This window comes from Oncorhynchus tshawytscha, linkage group LG04 (genome assembly GCF_018296145.1).
Source record: "Oncorhynchus tshawytscha isolate Ot180627B linkage group LG04, Otsh_v2.0, whole genome shotgun sequence".
In the NCBI taxonomy this organism is placed as follows: Eukaryota; Metazoa; Chordata; class Actinopteri; order Salmoniformes; family Salmonidae; genus Oncorhynchus; species Oncorhynchus tshawytscha.
In genome coordinates, this window is record NC_056432.1 from 25,161,449 (window position 1) to 25,187,301 (window position 25,853).

At 42.5% G+C, this 25,853-nt stretch overlaps 2 protein-coding genes across 3 annotated transcripts in view; one reads left to right on the forward strand and one right to left on the reverse strand.

Annotated features, from left to right (window-relative positions):
• The window catches only part of LOC112248411 (RIMS-binding protein 2), a 59,557-nt gene extending 44,220 nt beyond the window's left edge, over positions 1–15,337 (forward strand). The window contains exons 13-20 of the mRNA XM_042320525.1: positions 713–865; positions 4,685–4,805; positions 6,954–7,141; positions 7,332–7,500; positions 8,148–8,251; positions 9,454–9,525; positions 9,765–9,908; positions 12,784–15,337. Coding sequence (XP_042176459.1) covers positions 713–865; positions 4,685–4,805; positions 6,954–7,141; positions 7,332–7,500; positions 8,148–8,251; positions 9,454–9,525; positions 9,765–9,908; positions 12,784–12,978 — 1,146 coding nt within the window. The 3' untranslated portion in view covers positions 12,979–15,337. The remainder of the gene's footprint in view (positions 1–712; positions 866–4,684; positions 4,806–6,953; positions 7,142–7,331; positions 7,501–8,147; positions 8,252–9,453; positions 9,526–9,764; positions 9,909–12,783) is intronic.
• A 1,853-nt stretch (positions 15,338–17,190) lies between these two features.
• On the reverse strand, positions 17,191–25,447 carry piwil1 (piwi-like RNA-mediated gene silencing 1). 2 transcript variants are annotated; one of them, XM_024417410.2, is made up of 21 exons: positions 25,182–25,447; positions 24,415–24,499; positions 24,138–24,237; positions 23,848–23,976; positions 23,467–23,681; positions 22,925–23,046; positions 22,675–22,755; positions 22,367–22,564; positions 20,818–20,926; positions 20,598–20,724; positions 20,364–20,481; positions 20,177–20,291; positions 19,823–20,010; positions 19,580–19,652; positions 19,276–19,476; positions 19,061–19,164; positions 18,847–18,917; positions 18,490–18,643; positions 18,260–18,385; positions 18,023–18,170; positions 17,191–17,849 (listed from the first exon to the last, which is right to left on the reverse strand). In XM_024417410.2, exons 2-21 carry the CDS (start codon positions 24,481–24,483, stop codon positions 17,733–17,735), a joined length of 2,565 nt encoding a protein of 854 aa, XP_024273178.1. In that variant the 5' UTR covers positions 24,484–24,499; positions 25,182–25,447; the 3' UTR covers positions 17,191–17,732. The 2 variants fall into 2 exon arrangements, with proteins under 2 accessions (XP_024273178.1, XP_024273177.1); XM_024417409.2 differs by having other exon boundaries at positions 25,186–25,446.
• Positions 25,448–25,853: the final 406 nt, after the last annotated feature.

A 25,853-nucleotide genomic window follows, 5' to 3' on the forward strand; every position in this document is an offset into this window, starting at 1 on the left:
GTCACCTTGGTATTCTTGAGGACAGGGACTATGATGGTCTGCTTGAAACATGTTGGTATTACAGACTTGGCCAGGGACAGGTTGAAAATGTCAGTGAAGAGACTTTGTCAGCGCATGCTCTGAGTACACGTCCTGGTAATCCATCTGGCCATGCGTCCTTGTGAATGTTGACCTGTTTGAAACTTCCCCCCCGTCTCCTAGTTCAGCCAGTCAGAGACAGGCTTGTTGTTCCTGTGGTTCCATGTTAAAGCCGGTCCTCTTCCCCGTCTCCTAGTTCAGCCAGTCAGACACAGGCTTGTTGTTCCTGTGGTTCCATGTTAAAGTCGGTCCTCTCCCCCAACTCCTAGTTCAGCCAGTCAGACACAGGCTTGTTGTTCCTGTGGTTCCATGTTAAAGCCGGTCCTCTCCCCCGTCTCCTAGTTCAGCCAGTCAGACACAGGCTTGTTGTTCCTGTGGTTCCATGTTAAAGCCGGTCCTCTCCCCCGACTCCTAGTTCAGCCAGTCAGACACAGGCTTGTTGTTCCTGTGGTTCCATGTTAAAGCCGGTCCTCTCCCCCGACTCCTAGTTCAGCCAGTCAGACACAGGCTTGTTGTTCCTGTGGTTCCATGTTAAAGCCGGTCCTCTCCCCCGACTCCTAGTTCAGCCAGTCAGACACAGGCTTGTTGTTCCTGTGGTTCCATGTTAAAGCTGGTCCTCTCCCCTGTCTCCCAGCACCACTACAGCCACAGTGAGGAGTACCAGACAGAGAGCAGCCGCGGCTCAGACCTGTCTGACATCATGGAGGAGGACGAGGATGACCTGTACTCTGAGATGCAGCTGGAGGAGGGCCGTCGGCGCAGCATCAACTCTCACAACACTCTCAAGGTACAGCACACATATACCTCATCTAGTGGGGTTCCAGGGGAGGCGGGTAGGGAGGGGGGTTGGGGAGGTGGGTTGGGAGGCGGGTAGGGGGGTTGGGGAGGGAGGGCCCTCCTATCTACTGTGGCCCCGGCTGCCTTCTCTCACTGTCTGGCTCTACATGCAGGCCCACTGTGGCTTTGCCTGCTGAGCGCTCCATCCTGTTCTGAGCTGAACAACACACTGCATATCAGCTTCATCATCCAAGTCTTAAATAACCCATCTGAATGGCTGTACTATACACACCCAGCATGGACTGTAAAAGGAGAGGTGAACAATCATTTTTTAAATGAGCTTGGTATTGATAGAAACATGGAATGTTGTTTTGTCTCAATATGCATTTTAATATACCGTTTAATTAAGACTGTCCATATTTTGTAAAAACTGGATAATTAGTAGACTTACTGTTCATGAATAATCTGTTAAAAATGTGTTGTAAAGGAATATGTCAATGACCAAACATTGATGTTTTAAAATGTACTGTATCATCATCTAGAAGGGTCATGGCATATCGAATGCATATGGGAATCTCATTTAAGTGAGTTTAGGCTACTTAAATGGAATAATTCACTTTGGGTTGTGTCCGTCTCATGTTGTACCTTTTTGTGTTTGAGTTATTTTCTGGACGTTGATGATGGTTACCTTTGGGGATGTTTCAAAGGGCACATGTGGATGTGTGGTCAATAATCATTATGTAACAAGTTCTCCTGAGTGACATTATTATTAGCAGTGAAACATAGGTTATATTTACTGTGTTGATGATAAACAACAAGTTAAATTGTCTTCTGTATTCACTGGGAGTGTTGATATGAAAGGTCCCCAGGTCATTTCCAAAGAAACATGTTTACAGTCATGCAATGCTGTGGGAATACGTGTGAAAACGTTTAACTTATCAAGGTGATAAGAGTAAGCAAGATGTGATCCCTCACACTGTACGGTACTCAACAGAACTGTCTTTTTAGGTGTATTGATCTGCTGCATTTGCCTATGTTTTCCATAGTACCTCATCATGTCACCAATCAGTATGTCTCATTCATGTTCTGTATGTATTTGTGTCTTTTTACTATGCTCTGAAAAGGGAGTGTCCTATGCAGTAGTGCATGCAATCAGGGTCAAATATCAGAAGCAACACAGCTGATTCAGTCTGTAGTCATTATTGATGGAAACTCTAAATCTGTCATAAGAACAGCCCTCGGGTGATGTCTGAAAATGTTAAAACAGACCTGGACACTTTTTAAATGTCTTATTTTGCTTATGCAAGTGCTTTGCTTAGTTTGCTGCCGCATTCCTCTTGGTTAATGTGTAAACTGTAGGTCTTGTTCACTTGCCCAGGCTGTGCTTGGTGCAATGTGTTTGCAGTCTTTTCTTTATGAGTTAATTCACTTATATGTTTGGTGAGTTTGTCAACACTGTCATTTATCTGTGAGTATTTCTCCCTTGGCAGATTTGTTGCACACTTTTCTAATCTGTCCCAGACCCATCCTCAGTGTTACTGTCTATTAATCCCTTTGCTTTTGTCCCACGTATTCCCGTTCAGAGCATGCTATTTCCCCCAGCTCACGGAATGACACTGCATGCCTTACATCTGGCCATTCTGCCACAAATAACTAATTCTGTTCTTATTTTGTCTTTTTTCCCATTTAATTTTTTATTCACACACTGTGTTGTTTCCTGCCTGTTCTAACACCTTCAAAAACTACATTTTAAACAAAACTCTTAATTGAAATGCCAAACCAATCCACCCTGCTCTCTGCACCGTGGCTGTCCCATCCTGGTCTTCCAGGCGTATTACAGGCGTCAGGACCTAGGGGAGGAGAGGGACTGCTGGGACCTACAGAGGGAGGTGGTGAGACAGAAGTCCCTGCGTAGTAAACGCCTCCACAGCATCCCTGAGGTTGCCGAGGACGAGCCCGACGGAGTGGATGGGATGGGTCATCATCATCAGCGCCTGCGCTTTGACGACGAAGGCAGGCCTGGTACACCCTGCATGCACCGCAGGAGCCCCCGTATCTACCAGCAGGACCCCCACCAGCACAACCACCTCTCCCCCAGCAAGAACCACCGTCGCCTGCTGCAGCGCCAGCATTCCTCTCCCCGCTATGGCTGTAATTTCGAGGAGCGCAGCCTGAACCGGCCCAGCCGCCAGACCACCAAGAGCCCTGACAGCGGCCTGGACTGTGGCAGTGAGGAGGAGGGCTCTTTGGGGTACCGGGGTTACCCCCATGGCAGCCCCATGCGGGGTCATGTCCACTACATCCACTGTGAGGGGCCGGTAGAGCGACGGGCCCTGGCTGCAGGCAGGAAGAGGCAGCTGATACGGCAGTGCAGCATGGATGAGAACCACTGTGACAGCCCTAAGACGGGGCACATGTCTGACCTGAGGTACAGGGAAGTGCACTACGGGCCAGGCCGGGAGTGGGAGAGGGAACCAGGGCACAGCCCCAGACACTACCCCAGGGACGGAGCCCTGAGCGAGGGCAGGCTCCACCAGCTGGACAGGCCTTATCAAAGGGACCTTAGGGCCAGCTATGTGAACAGGCTCAACAGGGTCTCGGACCAGCCGCCGGTGTGTGTGACTCAGACTCTTACCTGCTGTACATTCCATCAGCAAGCAGTAAAACCATACCTTTTTTCTTGGTGTTTTTTCTCTCTATGGGTCTCCCACCTTTACATTGATTTATTTTTGTTTTGTCCAATATTCTGGCAAGTTATTAGTACATGTTCATGGTGATTCTTATTTGTAGTTTTTCATGTGTGTAGTTTGCTCGTTCTTAGAACGTCCAGTGAGTTTTTAAGTGAAGCTTTTTTGATTATCTAAAGGCCATTTCAGAAAGTTTTTGTTTCTGATGTGTCTGAGGAGAAAGATTCCTTTTTTAAACAAAATGGCAGCTCAACCATTATAGTTTGCATGGGGATGTGCTATCCCTATTCTGCTCCGCCTTCCCCCTCTCTCTACCAGCCAATGGGTTTGATATGCAGCTATGACAGACGTCTTACCCATCCTATCCCACCTCTGACTTTACCCTGATTGCACTGCCTTCCACAGGGGGACCTCTATTCCAGCATGTCCTGCTTCTCATTGCGCGTAAAGGCTGTAGTCCTTGACAGATAAAGCCTTTTCTAGTAGGACCACATGGAGGATAGTCTCTCATAGTCTTATAGCTGATTTAGCCTTCAGTCCATCTGCATTATGTTAGTGCTCTGCAGACAATATGCTCTCCCCTCTTCATGCTCTTCCATAATCTTTTCAACAGAATCTCCTCTCCTCCTCCTATACTACACACAGCAGTGGTCATCTTATTGCTCGATCCCCCTCCCCCATCTCTGTCCCATATATCCTGTATGACTAACCGGATGAGAGCCTTTGGGCCTCAGTTTCACTCTCTCTGGTTTGGGCCCCAGGCTGAAGCCATCATGGTTGTGCTCAGCTAACTATGCCTTTCTCCATTCTATTCTCTTTCCTCTACTCGCTCACTCACTCTTCTCATCAAGGAGCTGACATGAGCAGAACAAAAAACAAATGGTCTTTAGCTAAACATCTGATCCTGTTGTGGTGTCTGGAGTTGATTTACTTTGGTTCTGTTGATGGTTTTTTGGTTTGTTTGGTCTCTTTATTTTATGGGTTTATTTATTACTCTTATTTTGCCTCCGGACAAATGGAAGTGATATAATTTGCTCTTATGGTTTTGTGATCCTTTTGAATGGCTGGTTTGTTATGTGAGAGAGGCAGTGTAAAAAGGCAGCTTGTTTTAACTTACTCTGTGTTTTTCTCGCCCTCTAAAGATTATAGGGAACTCCCCTTCCCATGGATGCTCCCATGGCGACCGGCTGGACCATTCAGGGAGGAGGCCTGTCCATGGCGGCAACCCCCCACAGCGAAGACCCATGATGGTTCCTTCCATTGGTTAGTGTGGTCAATACATGATGGGATGCCCCGTCCTCCCCTGAGCTGAACATCTCTCCCATAGACACATGACCTTAAACAACCATGTAGTTCTCTGTAGTTGTGGTGTGCTCCTACACCTGTAGTTCTGACCAACATCATACCTCTTTACGGTGTCTCTGACTTGGCTTTTTAAATGTGCATAAGCAGTTAAGGGGGAGGGGCTGCTACTGTTTACTATCGACTTTATATACTGTGTGCATAAAGGGCTCACCTGCTCTTACCCTTCCCTCTGTCTCACACAGTGCAAAGCATTGCTGTTTTACATTGAAGAACTCCAGATTACAACCTGTTGCCTTATCCCACCCCCTGTTCCCCATGACCCCTGATCCCCCCAGCCCCTTCCCCTCCAGCAGCATGTCCAGCCGGTCTGTGAAGTAGAGCAGTGTGGGGGGGGGGTCCCTGACAGTAACGCTGTGATCTGATTGGTGTCTTCTGTAGAGATCACCATGATGGAGAGTAACAGTGAGGGAAGTGAGGGAAACCTCTCACCTGGCAAGGAGGATGTTTACTATCATGGCAGTGTAGCTCGGCGGAGGATATGGCATGACGATGGTATGTGGCCCAGCTTCTCTCTAGAACAACATGAATAAACCATGAAAAGTACATAGAAGACCGTGTTAAGAACCTTACTTGATATTAGAAAGGAATAGTAGTCTCAAGCTTAAGTGTGAATTTTACACTCGGCTGCCGGGAAAGACAAGATGGCCACTTTTTCTGTAGCTGAAGAATGAGTGTCCCCTCCCCTCCCTGTATAGCTCTCTGCAGCCTTAATCCCAGGCCTCCCTTGGAGACCCCTCTTCCTTCCTTCCTTCCTTCCATCTCACCCATCCCTTCTTTTCACCCTTCCTCTTCTCCTCCCAGGGCATATAGTCCCCCTGTTGACTGTTGATTTTGCATGACTGATTGTTTACAGTCCAGTGACAAGGAAAACCATTGGATGAGTAAGTGCACTCAAGTCTTGTTGGTATCACTCCATTGCACCTTGATGAAACTGCTGTCATCTAAACCGAACATTAGTATTGAATCATTAAAACATAATTGAACAGACATTTTCCCTGAATTGTGATATTGAAACGTGGTTTGTTTGGACATGGAGTTCCAGGAAATCCACTAGTGAATGAATATAAGGTGGATTCCTTTCCTTTTCCCTCACTGTCCCTGATGCCCCCGATGAGTCAGGTTTCTGCTATGGCATTTGATGTTATAATTTCTTGCAGGAATATTAATTTGCCCTTTTAGCTTAATGCTGTATTTCTAATGTGAGCATGGTTTTACCCCTCTTGTATTGATATTGAAGCATACTTCCTCATTTTGAAGAGTGGAACGCATGAATGCCTGTTTACGCTCCGTGAGACAGTGAAGTAAAACAGCAATGAACAGTCTGAGTCTGTTTCCATTCTTTCTTTGTTATGTGCATGGTCGTGTAGTTCCACTTGCATCCCATCGTCTGGCTTGACATGTGCTGCTGTCTGTCCTACTTGACCTCTGTTTAACTGTATTAATGAGTGTTATAAAGGTACTCTGTTTGTCCTTTTGGTGTCTGTCCTACCAGCATTCAGAGATGTGTGAAAAAACATCCAATCTGTCCTATCTGTCAATTATAGATAGCTTAGACTTTTTTTTTAACTCTAAGTAACAGTGTCCTGCTTACATGTTCTAATAAATTGGGAATCATAAATGTTGCTACAGTATGTAATTACAGTAGGGTCTTATCGACATTTTTAGAGGTGTGCCCTTTGAGAGGACCAAATCAAATGTATTTATATAGCCCTTCTTACATCAGCTGATGTATCAAAGTGCTGTACAGAAACCCAGACTAAAACCCCAAACAGCAAGCAATGCAGGTGTAGAAGCACGGTGGCTAGGATGATGGACACAATAGTACAGACTGACCATTCTATCTTAAAACCTCTTTAAATCCCCCTGGAAATCTTGGGCTCTTTTTCACACACGTGTTTCATGGCCCTCTCCCCTGTCTGTCAGCTCTGACAAAGTGACATCTTCTCGTTCTGCTGCCCTCTACTCCACTCTGCACCCCAGCCTATCCTGTGCTGGGGGCTGGCAGTAGCAAGGCTGGCAGTTGCAGCAGTGCCTTCTGTGTTTCAGATGAGTACGGTGGGCAAGGCCGCGGACATGGCCGAGGGCGGCGGTCGCCAGTGTACTACGAGGGGTCGGAGCCAGAGGACCTGGCGCGTATATTTGTGGCCCTGTTTGACTACGACCCCCTGTCCATGTCCCCCAACCCTGATGCTGCTGACGAGGAGCTGCCCTTCAAAGAGGGCCAGATCATCAAGGTGGGAGCCTGATCCACACAGTGCTGTAGTCCAATCTGCTTTCCTCATCCTAACAACAAAAGGGCCTCGTGTTGACTTACATTCGTGGGTTAGATGTAGTTGTGCATGTGAAGCTGCTATTAAACAACTTTAGTGGTGGTGGCTGTCTCTCTTTCTCCCTCCTGCTAACATTGTTCTCTGTGCTGGTCAGGTGTTTGGAGATAAGGACACGGATGGGTTCTACAGGGCAGAGATCCGTGACCGCCCGGGTTTGATCCCCTGTAACATGGTGTCAGAGATCCAGACTGAGGATGATGGGATGATGGACCAGCTACTCAAACAGGGCTTTCTTCCACTCAACACTCCTGTAGAGAAATTAGGTAGGGCGGCATCTGGACTCCCACTTGCTCTCTTTCTTTTCTCCACTACTCTTTCTTACTCTAATTTGGGCCTGATTTTCTCTTCCGTTCCTCTGTTCCTGTCTCGCTTGCTTTCATTACACACTGATGTCTAATGCTGATGATACTCTCATTTCTCTGTCTCTACAATCGTTTCCCTCGTTCTTTTTCTTTTCTCTCTACTTTCCCGTGAAGTGATCTGCAACCGCTTCAAAGATGGTCGCTCAATAAACCGCAGGTCCCGAAAATCCAAGCGAGGTCTGTGTTCTCTTTAGATGCTCTTTCTCTTTCTGCACTATTTTTTCATCTTCACGCTTTGCTTCTTCCACCATTTCTTTACTTTTCTTATGTGTTTAGTTGGGAATTATGGGTATTTTCTGTCAGAATTGTCACTAACATGCTCATCTTCAGTAAATCCATGGGGGTGTTCATTATGGCTTTCACCTTCATGTACCATGTTCATTCAGCCTTTGCCTGGTATAGACGGTCATTCATGAGAGATCATAAGGCATTGCATACTGTCATTTTAGTGTGTGATTTTACAACTGAGATTAGTACAGTGATTATCTCGTTTAGTGTGTTACTTGTCATTCTTATTGATTGATGACTGTCTGTGTGTCTCTGTCCAGAGAGGAACAGGCGGAGTGGGCGTCAGCACCCCTCGTCCACACGTAGAATGGTGGCACTGTATGACTACGACCCCAGGGAGAGCTCCCCCAACGTGGATGTGGAGGTACTGCTAGAGTCAGGTGTAGAGGTAGTTCTACCCTGTTACTACTAACGATGTACCTGCTTGCCTTGCCAACATTGCAGCAATACACCAGCCAGTCTTACTCCCCATCTTTACCATTACCTGGTCCCCATTAGTAGCTTAACCTTTTCCTGTTGTTCTTATGGCCCTTCCCCCCTGGTTTCACTCACTCTCACCTTTCTATTGGCACGGCCCCAGACACAGTATGGGAGAGACAGGCTGAATGAGGTGAGTGAGAGGAGCGTCCGCTCTCTGTGTGTTTTTCTCCCTGACTGTTGTTGGAGTGTTCAGAGGTGGACACATGGTAGAGGGGGCTACAGTATACCCCTCTCATGAACACAGCCCCTCACCCATTGCCTGCACTGGCATCCTTCCTCAGTTTGGTCTGTGTGTTGAGCCATCTCCTACGTTTGGTTTGTGTGTTTTGGAGAGGCCTGGAAAAGTGGATAGTAGATAGTAGTATGGTATGCCTATTGTCTGTGCTGCAATCAATGATGTATACAAACCTTGGATTGCTGATGCTATGTGTTGGCCATTTAGAGGCTTTGAAGCCACCGGTCAGCCATATTGGCACTACCCAGAAGGAGCAGTCCTCCATAGGAATTAATGGAATTCTACAGTATCTCAATGAAATGTTTCAAGGACAAAATGACATGTATTTAAGTATTTTTTGTTGTAGTAGGGACAATAACATTAGTACAAAAAATTATATTATATAATAATATATTTTTTCATGTTTTATATGTATGTTGAGTTCACATAATATAATTTAAAAGTATGTATTAAGGTGTCTGTCATATAATAAACGTGTCAATAAATGCATTTCTATTGCCTCCAAAATCTTTTTTTACAATGGAGGATGAGTACCAAGATGGCTGGACGGTGGCTTCATTACAGCGCCCCCTGTCAGTCATCCAGGGTTTATATACATCACTGGTTGCAATCCTGTCTTCAAATATCCAACACTTGATGCATTTGATAGCTGCAGCTGTCTGCCAAGATTGTACCGACACTTCTAGATTCACAATGCATCACAGTGATTGGAATAGGAAGTACAGCATTTCACACAAATTAAACCCTAACAGTATCCCACGTGGTTGGGTTATAGAGAGAATCTTCAACAGATGCAAGCTGCTTTGATGTAGAGAAAGCAGGTCAAACTGAACTCAAACCTGTTTTGACAGGCTGAACTGACATTCTGTGCTGGTGACGTCATAACAGTATTTGGTGAAATTGATGAAGATGGGTTTCATTATGTAAGTATGTGAGATGTGACTTACACTTGATATAAAGTTCATGATATAAAGTTCGTAGTTCATATTTCTTCAACCAGCTTAGTGCAAATAAACACAGTGGAAATGACAGTGATAGTAATAGTAGCCGTAAGATAAACAATTTAAAATGATAGTTTTATATCCCTTTCGTCTAGTTTCCTATATTGCGGAGTCCAATGTACATTCTATGCCAGTCACCCTGTGTGTTTGTGATCCCTCAGGGCGAGCTCAATGGACACAAAGGTCTTGTTCCCTCCAACTTTCTAGAAGAAGTGCCTGATGATGTTGAGGTTTTTCTCACTGACACTCAGTCTCGAGATGCTCGATACCCGCAGGACGCTGCAGCGCGGATAAAGACCAAAAGGGTACATGCTCTCTCGCAGTACTAAGCCCTCTGTCATCCATTCGCTCCTTTCCGTTCCCTTTATCTCCTTACTCCTTTAGTTTCCCGTCTGTGCTTGTGTTTCATTCCTGAACATATGATGGGAATTCAGGCTTTGGAGCATTATGCTGTAAACGTTGTTGATGTCTCAGAAATATAAAGAAAACTATTAATACTTGACATAGGAACTTTTATTTTCAATGTTGACTGCCGTGGGGGTGGGGGGGGGACATGCATTGTAAAATATGTGGACATATTCATAAAGCGTTCTCAAAGAGAATAGACTGAAATAATAAAAGAAAAGCAGAATTGTCATGTAATGTCTTGAAAAATAGCAGTCAACAACATGCAATGTTTTTTTTGCACATGCATATTTAGCATTGTAATAAATGCTTTATGAATATTACCTGTGTTTCTAATAGAGGAAATAGTTTATGTACTGGAGGATGAAATATCTAGACTGTAGCACTGCATGTTCTCTCTTTAAGATGCATGATTTCCCTTTCAACATTTTTATAGTGAACAATAAGTCTAGTACAGTAGAACTTTTGTATTTGCTCCTGAAAACATTGTTTTTGTATATTGCTTACTTGTATAATAGCACCAAGAAGCTTATGTTGCTCTTTGAGAGTATAATTTCAAATGTCATTATAATTATAACTAGTTGTAAAATAATGTTACAATAATTCTGTATTTAACAAATAATTGCAAGTTAATGTTTGAATATGAGCAGATTTCATCTCAAGTTTCTTGGTTTGTTTTATAATTTGTCATTCTCATAGTGCAGACTATTGAAACGCCATCACTGCATTTTTTATTTGATTTCTTTTCCTCACCCGCTTGGCAAACAGAAGAAGAGTGTTCATTTCACACCTTAAAGGCTGTTTCCATCACGTAAGTGAGCAACTGAGGATACCAAGGTAACGCAGCCCTCGTCTAATGCAGATGACATGGGTTCCCCTTAGTTTCCGGTACGCAACACACACTATGACCATTATTTTGCCAGTTTAAATTTCAGTTAATTCCCTTTTCAATGGATGTAAATATTTATAGAATACTGTGGTACACACCAGGATGATCCCAGTGTACATGCTTTTATTTGACGTGAGTTTATTGTAAAAGCATTCAGGTTGTGTTAACTTAAGGACGACCACTCTAGTCAATGCATTAGACAAGAAGCATGGTATCTTCAGTTGTTTCTCTGGGTGTTGTACATTACAATGTCCTTCTCTCAAGATAAGTCTCCTGCTGTAACTCATGGTAAGCTAAAAGGCCATTGTTGCACGCCTAGGTTGCCTCCCCGTAGTACAAGTGGTAACATTCAGACTCTATAGCTAACATTCTGATAGAACCTCCCCTCTCTTTGAAGTAGTGCACCCTGCCACGCTTAATCTAATCAAACTCCGCTAGAAACAATGAACTGTCTGCCAGACAGGCAACTCCCTCTTGTTGAGGTTTCCAATCAATCAGATAAACATTTCATTGGCATTACTTTACCCATAGATACCCAAGATAGTGGTCTGCTCCGCATGCCTTTAAGTTGTTAGTGGGGTGCACTTTTTCTCTCACATAAGGAATGATGCAAAATGGCAAAAATAGCTACTAACATTTTTTCCTCATAGAAAGTGTCATCAATTCGATTTCAAAAAGTTATTTTAATTAACATGAGAAATGGAAAATCACTTTTTAATTTAGTCTGTATAAATATTTAAGTTGCTTGTGATCAGATTTGTAAATACAACTTTTTTTAAAGCAGGTTAAATTGGTTCCAACAACCTTGATGAAGTTACCTTGATGAAAAGTGATTAATTGCTTCAAAAACTGGTAAATTGAAACGCTTATCCCCTCTCGACGTATGATAAATTATGAACATTCAATGTGCAGAATAATATGACCCTCTTATTGATCTGGATGTGTCTATATGTAGCTATATACTATATCTACTGTAGAGACTAGTGCTAGAGACTATACTATATCTACTGTAGAGACTAGTGCTAGACTATACTATATCTACATCTACTGTAGAGACTATAGTATATCTACTATAGAGACTAGTGCTAGAGACTATACTATACCTACCATAGAGACTAGTGCCAGAGACTATACTATATCTACCGTAGAGACTAGTGCCAGAGACTATACTATATCTACTGTAGAGACTAGTGCCAGAGACTATACTAAATCTACTGTAGAGACTAGTGCCAGAGACTATACTAAATCTACTGTAGAGACTAGTGCCAGAGACTATACAATATCTACAGTAGAGACTAGTGCTAGAGACTAGTCTCATGTTAATAGGATCTTAAGGATACATCTTTCCTAAGTGCAATTGAAAAGAAGCCTTTTAGCTCATGATTACAATGAAGGAATATTTAGATATTAGATGTTTACTGTAACCCAGTTGTATATGAATGCCCTTTATATTTAAAAAGAAAATCTGCTGTCATATGTTGTCACATAATGTTAATACAATATTGTATCTCTTGTTTTGTGTGTGAGAAAGACATGGCTTATGCCATTGATAGCCATTCTGGAGAATCTCAGCATAGAAATGTGTGATTGGTAAAGAGTATGTGGAGATTCTTTGACATTGAAGTCTAAAGTCTTAGTTTAAACCAGCTTGATGAAAGACTACCTAAATGGCAGTGTGGGGGGGGCACCTCAGTACACTCAAGATACAATATCCTAACATTTATAAGTTGAACTGGGCTACGCTATGAGGGAGATAGACTGATGAAGCCAAAAGTATGGTGGCCCTGCTGAGACAGAAAGGACTAAGTGGAAGGGAGTAGTGACTGGGGTGCAAGAGGGTTGGCTTTTTAACCCCGCTGAACTGTCCCTTACGGGTCTCCCATTAGGTTCCATTGGAAAAATCGGGTCCGCCCAGAAGAGCCGCCTCCCCCACAGTGCGCCAACACATCCCTGGCTCTGGCCCTGCTACAGTGGGGCCTGGCAGTCCCATCAGGGGCCCCTGCGACTTGTCCTCCAAAAAGAAAAAGGGACTGCTCTCCAAAGGGAAGAAACTATTGAAAAGACTTGGCGCTGTAAAATAACCCCTTCAAATACTTGAAGTATATTATCAACCACATAATTAATCTCCAACACTTCCATTACTGTAAATTCAGTCCTGTGAGAAGAAAAAAGTGGTCAAAATGTACAAATGTTGTATTCTAGAAACCATATTTTCTTATTTAAATTGCAGTATGTATTTTGAATATGGTTCAGGGACCTCATAGTTTGACATTTAGTGTCATAAGCCAACCTCTGGTCATTTATGTTTTGCTATCTGAAGCAGAAGACTGCAACACGATGGATGATTTGAAATATTCTACATTTTGAAGGCCAATAGGTACGTAGGTGTGTTTGATGATGCTGTAGACCACAATGTTCTTCAGAGTAAGAGGGGTTTATACCAGAGTCTCTTTAGGGCTGAGATCAAAGGATCGGGCTCAGAATGGCCAGTCAACATCATATTTGATAATACTGCTGGTGGCTCACCTTAACCAAACCTTCACATTGTAGTACCCATATTGATGCAACGACCCATATTGATGCAACGAAAAGAACAGTTTTAGGATCAGGCAGCTGAGGTCATTTGAACTGTATAGGTTTGCATGTTTTACCTAAACCACATCCAGAATAATAATTCCCATCCAACCTTTGAAAGCACATGCTAACTAATGGCCTTTTCTATCAGAACTCAAGGCTCAATTTGCATGCTTTGTCAGTGCATTTTTATGATAACGTGTATGAGCAATATTTGCTAAATGAATCGTAAAAACAAATATTAACTTAAAACAGAATATTCAATACAAACCTAATTGTCACATTCGTATTCAGTTCGATTCAAGCCCAGGTACACATTTGACTAGTCACCACCTTAGCACCTGAAGTCACGATATGTGCAGTGGTAAAATATGAAAAATCTCCAGGAAGACTTGTCAGATTGGTCTGGAGAGAATTTGATAAGCAAGTATCAATTCTTAACAGCAAGTGTCAGTTCTTCAGGCACACTGAAATAACTCTGGACAAGGACATTAGATAGGACAGGGTTTCAAGATTCAGTATATTTCTGTTGTTGAATTGTCATGAAATGCCTAGTTGAAACCAACCTCCCATGTATTTGCCTTATAAATGCACAATGGTTTGTATTTTGTCCAGTGAGTGGAGTGTTATGTCCTGTATGCATTCAAGTCATTGCATTACTTTTGAAATGTATTTGTAAATTATGTTGATCAAGACTAGTGATGTGCAGTTTATTAATTGTAGGAATGTTTTTTGGAGGACCTGCACATTAAAATGACATTCAAACGAAATTCAATACAAAAAAGGGGGAAATGTAAATGTGTATTTACGTTTTAATGTTTCACACTATTTTTGCACAAAAAGACTAATGAAAAAAATAAGGCACTTTATTTTGTTCTTCATGTTATACATGCAATGTATTTACTGCATTCACAATCCCATTTTGACACGTTTGTGTACAAGACAATGGATGTGAAAGAAATGCAATTGAAGGCCAGTTTAATTAACTGTTTCCAAGATAAGTTGCAATCAGCAGTTGGTATTATTTTTGTTTCAAACTAAGTTTTGTAGAGTACACTCCAAACTTGCAATTCTTGGAAGCAGGAAAATGTTTGACTTATGACAGAGACTAGGTTTGATTGAATAACCATCAGATAAAAGCCCTATATCAAGTTGTGGTTACATAGAAATTGTGATTTAAACAAGACAAGTCTACCTCCATAATGACCCCTATAAGTTCAACTAATTTGACTACAGGTTCACAGAAGTCAACTCTCCATTTCATATATTTGCAAAGGGTAGAAGTACTGTATTTGTGTCAGCACCCAACTAGCACGGAGTAGTGAATGTATGATTAATTGAAAGCCAATGTATTTTATCAAAACTATCCATTAGGAGTATGCAGATGTCCAGCTTGTATGTGAAATGAAACCTTCCATCTGTTAACTCCTTAAACTATTTTGTTAATCATTTCATCCTTCCATTCACTTTATATCACAGCTTTTTCTGGACTACACTACTTTCATGAGATTTGAACTGAGACTGCCAAAAAAGAATGTACGAAAAGCATTCTGTACAACTTTCTGTACAATTGTCGGTCATTGCTTCTATATATATTGTTTTGACTGTTGCTCTTTTTGTACTTTGTCCATTTGTAAATTGTTTTTAAATGTTTATACTTGATTTTCAGACTGCCTTTTTTGTACATTAAAATTTATAATCAAACAGTGCAAAGCTTTCCCCATGGTGTCTTCAAAACCATAATGTTTTAAAAGTCTGCAATTGTGTGCTAGCTTTATGACAAAAAAATATCAGCCTATATTGGTGGTTACAAAATATTGTGTGGGTGTGCATGTGCAAAAAATTTTATCAAATAAATTTCAGATTTTGTAATGCTGTTTGCGCTGTGTTTTATTCACCAAATGCCATGGTGCAACAGCAAAGTCAAAGGATTAAGGACTCGATTCAATCAAAATCGTTCAGCGCTGTACCACAATTTGAAATGTAAAGGTCATTTCTGATTGAGCGGACAGTCTTTTACCGTGAATGCGGTCTCAGCGAACATTGCCTTGAAATTTCTATTGCGCTGTATGTAGTGGAGGTCTACAGCACTACGGATTAAATCAAGCCATAAACGTTAATTTAAAGTCCTGAGTATTGACAGAATCGAACTTCTCCAAAAGGGCATAGGCCTGAAAAAGAAATGGGAAGTGTAATTATCACTACTTCAAATACTAATTGCTAGACCAGGGGTATTCAACTCTTGCCCTACGAGTTGCAGAGCCTGCTGGTTCTGTTATACCTGATAATTAATTGCACCCACCTGGTGTAACAGGTGTAAAACAGTCCCTGATTAGAGGAACAATGAAAAAAACACAGTGGAACTGGCTTTGAGGTCCAGGGTTGAGTTTGAGCATGTTAGACAGTAATGCAACAACAGTTCTACAAAGTTTACCCTTCAGTAAAAGTTTTCAAATTAAACAAAACTTGATCCACAATTATTTTAATCAATTGATTTAACTGCATTTTTTTTTTTAAACAACATGTCATAAGTGCAACTTTGCGCCAAAGTTGAAACAATAATTTTTCAACCCAGGCAATAACCTTAATGTTCACTGTGATATTGAACAAAGAGGTACAGTGCGGTTGGAAAGTTTCCACATTTTGTTATGTTACAGCCTTATTCTAAAATGGATTCAATATCTTTCCTCAATCTACACAAAATACCCCATGATGACAAAAGTAAAACAGGTTTAGACATTTTTGCAAATGTATTAAAAATAAAAAACAGAAATACCTTCTTTACATACATTTTCAGACCCTTTGCTATGAGACTCGAAATTGAGCTCAGGTGCATTGTTTCCATTGATCATCCTTCAGATGTTTCTACAACTTGATTGGAGTCCACCTGTGGTAAATTCAATTGATTGGACATGATTCGGAAAGGCACACACCTGTCTCTATAAAAAGTCGCACAGTTGACAGTGTGGGACCTTTATAGTTTAGAACCACCAAGACACTTCCTAGAGCTGGCCGGCCAAACTGAGCAATCAGGGGAGAAGGGCCTTGGTCATGGCGGTGACCAAGAACCCGATGGAGCTCTGTCAGAGTGACCGGAGTTCCTCTGTGGAGATGGGAGAAGCTTCCAGAAGGACAACCCTCTCTGCAGCACTCTACCAATTAGGTCTTTATGGTATGCCAGATGGAAGCCACTCCTCAGTAAAAGGCAGCAGCCACTTGGAGTTTGCCAAAAGACACCTAAAGGACTCGGGGACCATGAGAAATAACATTCTCGGGTCTGATGATACCAAGATTTAACTATTTGGCCTGAATGCCAAGCTTCACGTCTGGAGGAAACCTGGCACCATCCCTACGGTGAAGCATGGTGGTGGCAGCATCATGCTGTAGGGATGTTTTTAAGAGGCAGGGACTGGGAGACTAGTCAGGATCGAGGCAAAGATTAACAGAGATCCTCAATAAAAACTTGCTCCAGAGCGCTCAGGACCTCAGACTAGGGCGAAGGTTCATCTTCCAAATGGACAACAGCCCAAAGCACACAGCCAAGACAATGCAGGTGTGGCTTCGGGAAAAGTCTCTGATTGTCTTTGAGTGGCCCAGCCAGAGCCCAGACTTGAACCTGGTTGAACATCTCTGGAGACCTGAAAATAGCTGTGCAGTAACGCTCCCCATCCAACCTGACAGAGCTAGAGAGGATCTGCAGAGATTGGGAGAAACTCCCCAAATACAGGTGTGCCAAGCTTGTAACTTCATACCCAAGAAGTCTTGAGGTTGTACTCGCTGCCAAAGGCGCTTCCACAAAGTACTCCGTAAAGAGTCTGAATACTTACATATTTTTGCTTGGTCATTATTAGGTATTGCGTGTAAATTGTTGAGAAAAACAGCAATTTAATCCATTTTTAGAATAGCTGTAGCGTAACAATGTGGAGAAAGTCAAGGGGTCTGAATACTTTCCAAATGCACTGTACAGCCAAAATAAAAGCTGAGGTAGCAAACTTCTCAAAACAGTCTCATACCATGTCACACAAATAAAACACTTTGCAATGACCATCTACAAATATTTTTTCAAATAAAACAGCATAAAACAGAAGATAATCAAATTGCTGAAGTATAAAAAAATAAAAATGGTTTCACTCTCCTGTAAATTGGGGAATATCCTAACCACTTTACCCTTAAGTATATTCAGTCAATTTCCTGAACAAAAATCAAACAGTTTCAAGGAAACCAAGTTCTCCAATGTGATCTTTAGTTAGCTTGTGCTCTCTTATAGGTAGTAAAGGAAGTCATCCAGGTTCATGTTGGGCTCTCTGTGGATGCTCTGGCCCACCAGGAAGGCCAATTTGTGGGCATATTGACAGGGTGCAGGCACTCGGATGATTCCCTGAAGATAAGCACACAGAAAACCAATGACATGCATACCCACAATATACTACTTACTATCGTGTCCGAAATAAACAATACTCAACAATATAGCAATCAATAACCAATATCATAAAGCAGTAGTCTTCAGCTAGGAATGTTTGCAATACAACTAGCTACGAGAATCCAGCCTACCTGCCAGTTATAGTACATGTGGCAAAGTTTGTAGGTCAGTCGCTGCATGTGGTCAGGCTTCAGTCCACTGCTGTCGTACACCACATTGTAGTGGGTTGGGGAGACACTCCCCATGCGGACGGCCTGGCTGACAATGAAGAAGTCGTACCTGAAAAGGAAAGACAGACAATAAGGATACGTAGTCACGCATGATTACATTTCCATGATTGAAAAATCAATCATCGTCGGTGATCGTACCATTCTGGGCGGGTGACCTCAGTATCGATGCATGTTCCAGGGGGAGGGTTGGTCAGCTTGCCATCGATGCGGGCAAAGAACCTGGAACTGATGCGCTTCTTCACAACCACCAAGGTTAGTTTGGGTCTAGGAGGGGGTAACACAGGAAAGAACAATATCAGCAATAGAATGACTGGTGATTGAAATGGAGTCAATACAGTGGCGAGTTTCTAGAATAGATTGTCTCGTACGCATAGTCGTGTCCCATGGTCTTGATGGACTCCATGATCTGTGGCACCTCGTAGTTGACCACACTCTGCAGCATCCCGTCTCCCACTCCGTCTCTATACACAATGATACGTGATGGCAGGCAGTTGTTGTGCTTCAGCCACGCCTTCAGGGCACCTGGAAAAGAGCCTGCAGTCAGGATACTGGGGATCATGGTCACAAACTTCAATAGGGATAAAACCCTTTCAGCCCTAGACTTTGAAAAAGCTGTCACAAATGTGACACACTAAATTGGCTCAAATGAATCATAGAAAAACACTTGGAAGTGAGCTTTTAATAGTTCCTTTTATGTAACAAGTGTTTGATTTGACTGAACATGCCTTGCAGCGCCACCTTGAGTCCGTCCATGATCTCCTGTCCACGGTTCTGCAGCACACACTTTGAGAACCACCTGGGAAATCAGAGGCATGTCCTGTTAGTTTAATTGTTAACTCATTCATCATAATATCAGCTTCTGCCATCACACTCTTAGCTTGGCAAAAAACCCTGATGGGAAAGTGTCCATGCATGCCTCCTGGCCATAAGGACACATACCTGGACATGCCCTGGTTAAGACTGGCCACCAGAGCTCCAATTGATCTCTTGCCAGCAGCCGTGTCGTGGTAGCAGTCAATACCCACAATCATCAGCTGCTTCAGCTGTAAAACAGGGAGATAAGGTGGTTATGTCTTTCAAGTGTAACGCCTTAGCATAGGCACATTCTTCCATTGAAATACATGGGATGCATTTGATTTGTGCGTGTGTCTTACTGGGATCTCCACGCTCCACAGCTCTCCTCCCATCTTGCAGTTAATCTGCAGGGCGATCTTGGTGGCCACGGTCATGAGGGCCTGTTGTTTGGCGAGGGTGCGGGCCACCACACACTGGCTGGGTGTGGGGCAGTCCACACACAGATACTTCTTCACACTGTCGTACTTGTCCTTTCTGTTGCTGGGCAGGACCACCACCACCTTAGGAAGGAACCCAACACAACTGACATAGATTCCTGCAACATGTTTGTAATAACACCATGACAGTCATGTTTAGCCAGACTTTAGCTGAGTGACTACTGACCATCTGGGTTTCTTTCTTAACATTCTGCTGCAGGGCCCTGAGCAGAGACTCCTGACGGTCCTCGTACTCCACCCTGGAAGAATGCAATGTTATGTCAACTCTGGGACATCAAGTCATTTCTCTGGTGAGAAAGGCTTCACTTGGTATTCCATACAACTGGGTAGTGCAGTTCTCTGTATCTTACTCTCACTGTGTGTGTGTGTGTGTGTGTGTGTGTGTGTGTGTGTGTGTGTGTGCACTCACATGATGGCCCTCTGCATGCGGATGCCCAGGGGTGTGGAGACCTTGTTGAGGGTCTGCAGGAGGGCCTGGGCCACATCATTGTTTCTGCGGGTGAAGAACATTAACCAGTTCTCCAGTGGTCGGCAACTGATCAGTGGGATGCCTCTCATTTCCTTGGACCAGTCTGCTTGCCAGGGGTTGTACTCATACTAGGAGAAAATACAAGAACTAGCAGTTACATTACATCTGCTGAAAATACCATACTTCAAACATTGAATGTTAACCTGTTAAATCAGGAAAGTGCAGGAAGACGCCCCACCCCCATATTCTAATACAAACAACACTAAAACTTTGATTTTGTGTTGGATTATATACCGTTCTGGATCCCTGCACAATCCTTTCCGCAGGGAGGACCCTGCCTGTGAGGCTCAGAAGTTTGTTGTCAAAGTTGAGTCCCCAGGTATTCAGCTCTGTCTGGGCCTCCGTGTTCCTGCAAAATAAAGAGATGATCAGTATTGTAATCAATCAAAACTGGGGAATAGAAACCAGACATTAAACTTACTGGTGGATGTTCCCAACGAAGCGGTTGAGCCGCCCCTCCCTCTGCTCTGGGGTCAGTCTGGTGTGGGTGGACAGGTCTTTCATGATGTTGAAGTCAGCACGCATCTTGTCAGTCAGGCCTTTTAAATAAGACACACAAAAGCCAAAAGTTGTGGTTTGATCACATAATACCTGGCACGACAGTACATTTAACACTTAAAAAACATTTGCGGTGTTTTGTTATAGTCAGTGGTACCTGTGAGGTAGCAGAACTCTGGGACAAGCATGGCTGGCCCTTGGGGCGGTCCTCCAGAAGGACCAATCTTCTTCATATGGCTGATCAGAAGCACCTGGTTGCCGTCGGTGATGTCCAGACCATATTGCTGAAGAGACATTAAACCATTAGTCCACCATTAGTTCAGTCAAGGTTCCATTAAGTGACAACAGCTCATACGCGTGTGTGGGACAAAACCTACTGCCTTGTAGTAGTCTTTGAAAGAAATCTCAGAGTCTCCCCTCTTGAATGTGTTGTTGGGAGTATGGTCCCACGCAATGTCATCAATCCTGTAGGTTTTGTTGTTGTACCTAAGGGAAATGATGCATTTACATTAGGATGAAGCCTAATTTTCCATTGTTAATTCATGTCATTGTTACCCATGGCAGAATCTTAACATGTTATCAATAGTGAAATACATGGAAGCAAAGACCATAGCCCTTTACACTCGTACTCGGGGTTGAAAAATGGCAGAGTTGGCCACTAACATGCTATAAATGACATCAGACCAGCATTTGTTTGTTGTTTGAGTGAGGGAAATGCTGTAAATTGATGACTACGTATTTTGAAAGATGAGACGTTGAGGATTATAATAAACACAGCTTTGATGTCATACAAGCCAACCAAACAACTGAGTCCAAATGTGCATATATAGTGTTAATGTTTAACATCACTGTGTTTGATGTAAGTTACAAGATGACATGGCTTCATACACTGGGTTGTTTTGAACAGAATGTGCTGGTTTGTTAATTGTGAAGAAAACTCCCGAAGCACACGCACCTGAATGCACTCAGGGAAATGAGTGGAAAACTGTAAAATAAATACATTTTCAATTAACAGAAATGGAACCTGTAACCATACTGTAATCCATACTGTTCCGGAACAGAACCGTTATTTTAAAAGCATGGGAAGCAGTTAACGTTCTTTTATGTTCCAGACTTTTTTCTAGTCCCACAACAAAGTTAAACAATTTAAAAGCAATGCAACCAAATACTAATTGAGTGTATGTGTGATGGTGGGTATGCAGAGTTGTGTTCCAAAGTAAACTACAAATGTGAATGCTCCAGTTCGTCAACGGCACAGCTATGAGAGTTCAAAAATGTACATTATTGTTGAATGTAGGCAACATCTCCACTACCCTGCTCTTGAACACAAAGGCCCCACAAGGGTACATGCTTAGCACCCTCCTGTACTCCCTGTTCACCCATGACTTTTAAGTCCTAAAAAGGTGCATTGAAACTGCTTATAAACTGTACACACTTTGGAAAGGTGTGTGGCTACTTGGAGACACCAGTTAGTCCTCTCACTCAAACCCTTGTAATTTGTTGGTCATATGTCACACCTACCCCACATTTTCCAGGAATAGTCTTATGTTACTGAATGTATCCAAAGAATTTTCAGATTGTTATCAACAAATGTGAAAAGTACAGAAATGGTCAAATCAACAGTGTAATGTTTGGATTTAGTCTTGTGTCAGTTGAACTGTTGTGTACTCACCTTCGGTCTAATAATTTTCCCATTATCTATAAACTGTTCCCTTTCAAACTCTACCATGGCTATGCATATGTTATCCATATTTATTCTGTAAGAACATTTTCAATTTAGCCCTATCCATATAGGCCAATTCCCAGAAGTGTAAAGAGAACACTTTTCAAGCAGTTGTTCCCTATGCCAAGATTCTCAGATTTAGGATTTCATCCAATTAGACTCCTGTAGTTCAGTATTGAAGGCACTATAGTAATGGGTCTTACTTGGTGAGGACGATGAGTCCCACCAGCTCCTTGGTGCAGGCCTCTGGGAAGCGCTGATCTCCACTCTGCTGCCTGAGGCCCATCATGAAGCTGAGCACCGTCTCACTGCGCAGCACCTTGTGGCTCACGTCCGTGCACAGCATGATGCTGGACTCGTACTGCAGGATGGTGGAAGTAAAGCCGGGCCAGATGGTCAGCCTGAAGAACACAGACAGCACACAGTGAAAAACAACAAAAGACATCATATTGCTTAATTCTGGTTTTCTAGTCTCCATAGATTCCACTGTTGAGGCTAGTGAAATAAAGACCTGTGCTGTGGGATATTGAGTGGGTCTGTTGGGTTGTAGTAATGGCGTCCAATCTGCTGCATGTTCAGCATCCTCAGTACTCTGAAAACAAGAACAGACAACTGTTAGGCAATGATGGAATAGAGCCTTGGCTAGGGTTTTCATGTTAACATGTCACTGTCCCCTATTTTATAGATATGGAATATTATTTTCAGAGTTTTGAAACTCAAAGCTGTGAACACGACAATGACCCTATAGTGGGTGTTCTGACCTTCTGAAGATGATGTTGTAGAACTGCAGGCACACTGGAGAAGTGGGGGGCAGCTCATTGGTCAGAGTGACAGTGATCTGGACTTTCTCACCCATTCTGGTCTCACTGTACAGCACAGTCTCCTATAAACAAAAAAGGTGTATCTAAAGACCCAGAAGATTTAGAATAATGTATTAATTTAAGTCTAAAAAGCACCTAGGTGCCAAAAAGCCTTGGTTTTTTAACAGAAACTTAAAGCTGCAATATGCAACTTTTTGGGCGCCCCCAACCAAATTCACATAGAAAGTTTGAGTCTTAGTTTCGGTTTTGTACAATACAATATTTTGGGATTTTAAAATATTACAGTGGTTTAGATGGTACAATGATTATTGTTTTGTCAAACTGAAATTAAGCAAACTATTAGAATTTTAGCAATCAGGAAATGGCAGAGCGATTTCTGCATATTGCATCTTTAACTGTAAATCCCATGTTACACAAGTTAGTACTAAATTACACAACTATATAAAGCCACCAGAGGAATAGTGCCCTCCAGTGTACTGTACCGTGTTGTGCAGTTTGTGAGGCAGGAAGAGGAGGGCTCCATCAAAGGTGCGAGCTTTGCCTAGTGTCTCCTCATGCTGATACATGAGGGCAGAACGTAGGCGCCGTGACTCCATGACGGGCTTGAAGTCCACATGGTACTGGTACAGCACCCACTGAGGGCGGGACAGGATCTTGAAGAAGTTGGCTTTCAGCTCAATGGGAGAGCCAGAGAAACCTGAGGAAATATCAAAGGTTACCGTTAAACCTGACTGCAGCCAGGGCAATTTGAATTTTGAAATCTTTACTAAATGATTTAGCTCAGTAACACTTTGGGGTTTTTGAAATAAGGATGTATCATGGCAAATCCTGTCAAACCATGTAGTCATAAGCCATTTACACACCAGACTTGGACTCTCTCACATGCTCCATGGCCTGCCTGGTGTTGATTCCTGCATCATGAAAGTCACGACGCCGTCCACCTCTCTCTCCGATCTTCACCTGCTGAAACCCTGCAGATATCTGAATAACGGCTGTGAAAAAACAAAACACAAATTATTTAAGTCAGCCTTCTATCGTTCATAGCAAATGTATGCAAAGCATTTTTTCATTTTCATTAAATTTAGCTATCCATAGTCAATTGTTTTGGGAGTTAATGTCATATTAGATGATACAGAGGGAAAGCGCACTGCACCTTCGGAGGACACAGCCCCTGGGGCAGTTCTCTGTCTTCCTCGACCCACAAGCTCACCCTCAGAGGGGGGAGCTTCTCGTGCTGTCTCCTGAAAGGGTGTCTGCAGGTAAGATCAGACTCATATCAGATAAGACAACAGTAATTTCTTACATTTGATTAACAAACACCTTAAGATTCAATTACTTTAATTATTTCGTCAAAACGAAAGTGTTAAAATGGACTACCCCAGGCCCTAGTTAACAGATAGCATATTAACTAGTTGCTCATGCAGACTAACCACGCCAGGTGCCGCGGTCTCTTGACCGCGCGCTCGGCCCCTTGATCGTGCTCGCGCACGGCCAGTCATTTTCAGTTTCTAAAACCTGGAGAAGACAGTGTTATTGCAAAGAATTGACCCATTTACTAAAATATTTTGTTAACCATGTTCCTTCTAAGATAGCTGGTTTAGGTCGCTAATAGTGTCAACCAAGTTTGAGCACATACATTAAAGTCATTTGCAACACCAACAAGTACTTTACTTGCCAAAGCCTCGTTAGGCCAACAAAAACAGGACCTGTAGCCAACTATTATAATGATTTCAACCACAAATAGTGAAAAGAGAAATTGGTTGACAAAGTTAAAAGCACGCGCTGGGAAGTGGCTGGCTAGCTACTTCCACAATGAAGTAAAAAAATGCATGGCAGGCACATGGCCCCTTAAAGCTAGTTTAGCTAGCTAGCATTGGAGTGACAGCGAACTATCTTTGCACATTAACTTGACGGGAAAAAAAACACGTTCCATTACAACTTATTTTCAACAAGCTAACACGATAAGTTTTCGTGATGTCTAAAAAACCCCCAGCAAGAATGTTGTTTAGCTAGCCACCCAACATTTTCTAGCTAACTAACGTTAGCGCGCTAACATTAGTTGACATCATTTAACACACAAAAATCAATTCATGTAAATTAACAGATTCCATTCTTCACATGAAGTTAATGTATACACTTAATGTCTATAAGAATCTTTTGTGATTTATGTAAATATGATATCAATATTTCTACCTACTTACAAACTCAACCTAGTCAAAGAACGAATCAGCACCAGTGATTAAACTTTTGTCTTGCTTGAACGCAGTATGTGTAGGTCTTCTCACTTCAAAGTATTACTACGCTCGTCAAATTTGCGAATGAAATTAACAACAGTTCAACGCGAAACATCTTATTTTAATACATATTTTACTAATTGGATAAAATGTGTTTGTTTTTAAGAAAAAAATGGATCCAAAAATTCTAACTATACATATGTTCAAAACGGAGGAGAGAAAGATATCTATTTTTGGAATAGAAAGCTAATAAGCGGAGTGATCTTCATGACCTTGAACGTTTTCAGTATACCTCTCGCACCTGCCAGCTGCAATCTTACAAATATCCACCAGATGGAGATAAAGTACAGGCCTGGCAGCTACACAAACCGACATAAACCCATGTCTACACATCGGCCTAGTAGACTACCTGATTATAATCTAGACATAATTTTATAATTTCTAGAAAATAAACTCTTACCTTGTTGACATCATAAAACACATTTTTTTGTCATCATAATACACATGATGGTTTCATTCAAAAACCCAAGGAACACATATCATCTTAAATTATATCAGGCCTACTCACTACTCATGCCCTATAATTAATAACATAAGAATTGTCTTGTGTTTGGATGTGTTGTGCTATTCAAAAT

What these genes read in the sequence shown, in the direction of transcription:
- piwil1 (XM_024417410.2), bottom strand. Translation starts at nt 24,483, where the DNA reads ATGACTGGCCGTGCGCGAGCACGATCAAGGGGCCGAGCGCGCGGTCAA. An exon ending in TGTGAGAGAGTCCAAGTCTG is followed by an intron (nt 23,682 to 23,847) that starts GTGTGTAAATGG and finishes ATATTTCCTCAG; the next exon opens with GTTTCTCTGGCTCTCCCATT. An exon ending in AGAGTTCTGCTACCTCACAG is followed by an intron (nt 20,482 to 20,597) that starts GTACCACTGACT and finishes CTTATTTAAAAG; the next exon opens with GCCTGACTGACAAGATGCGT.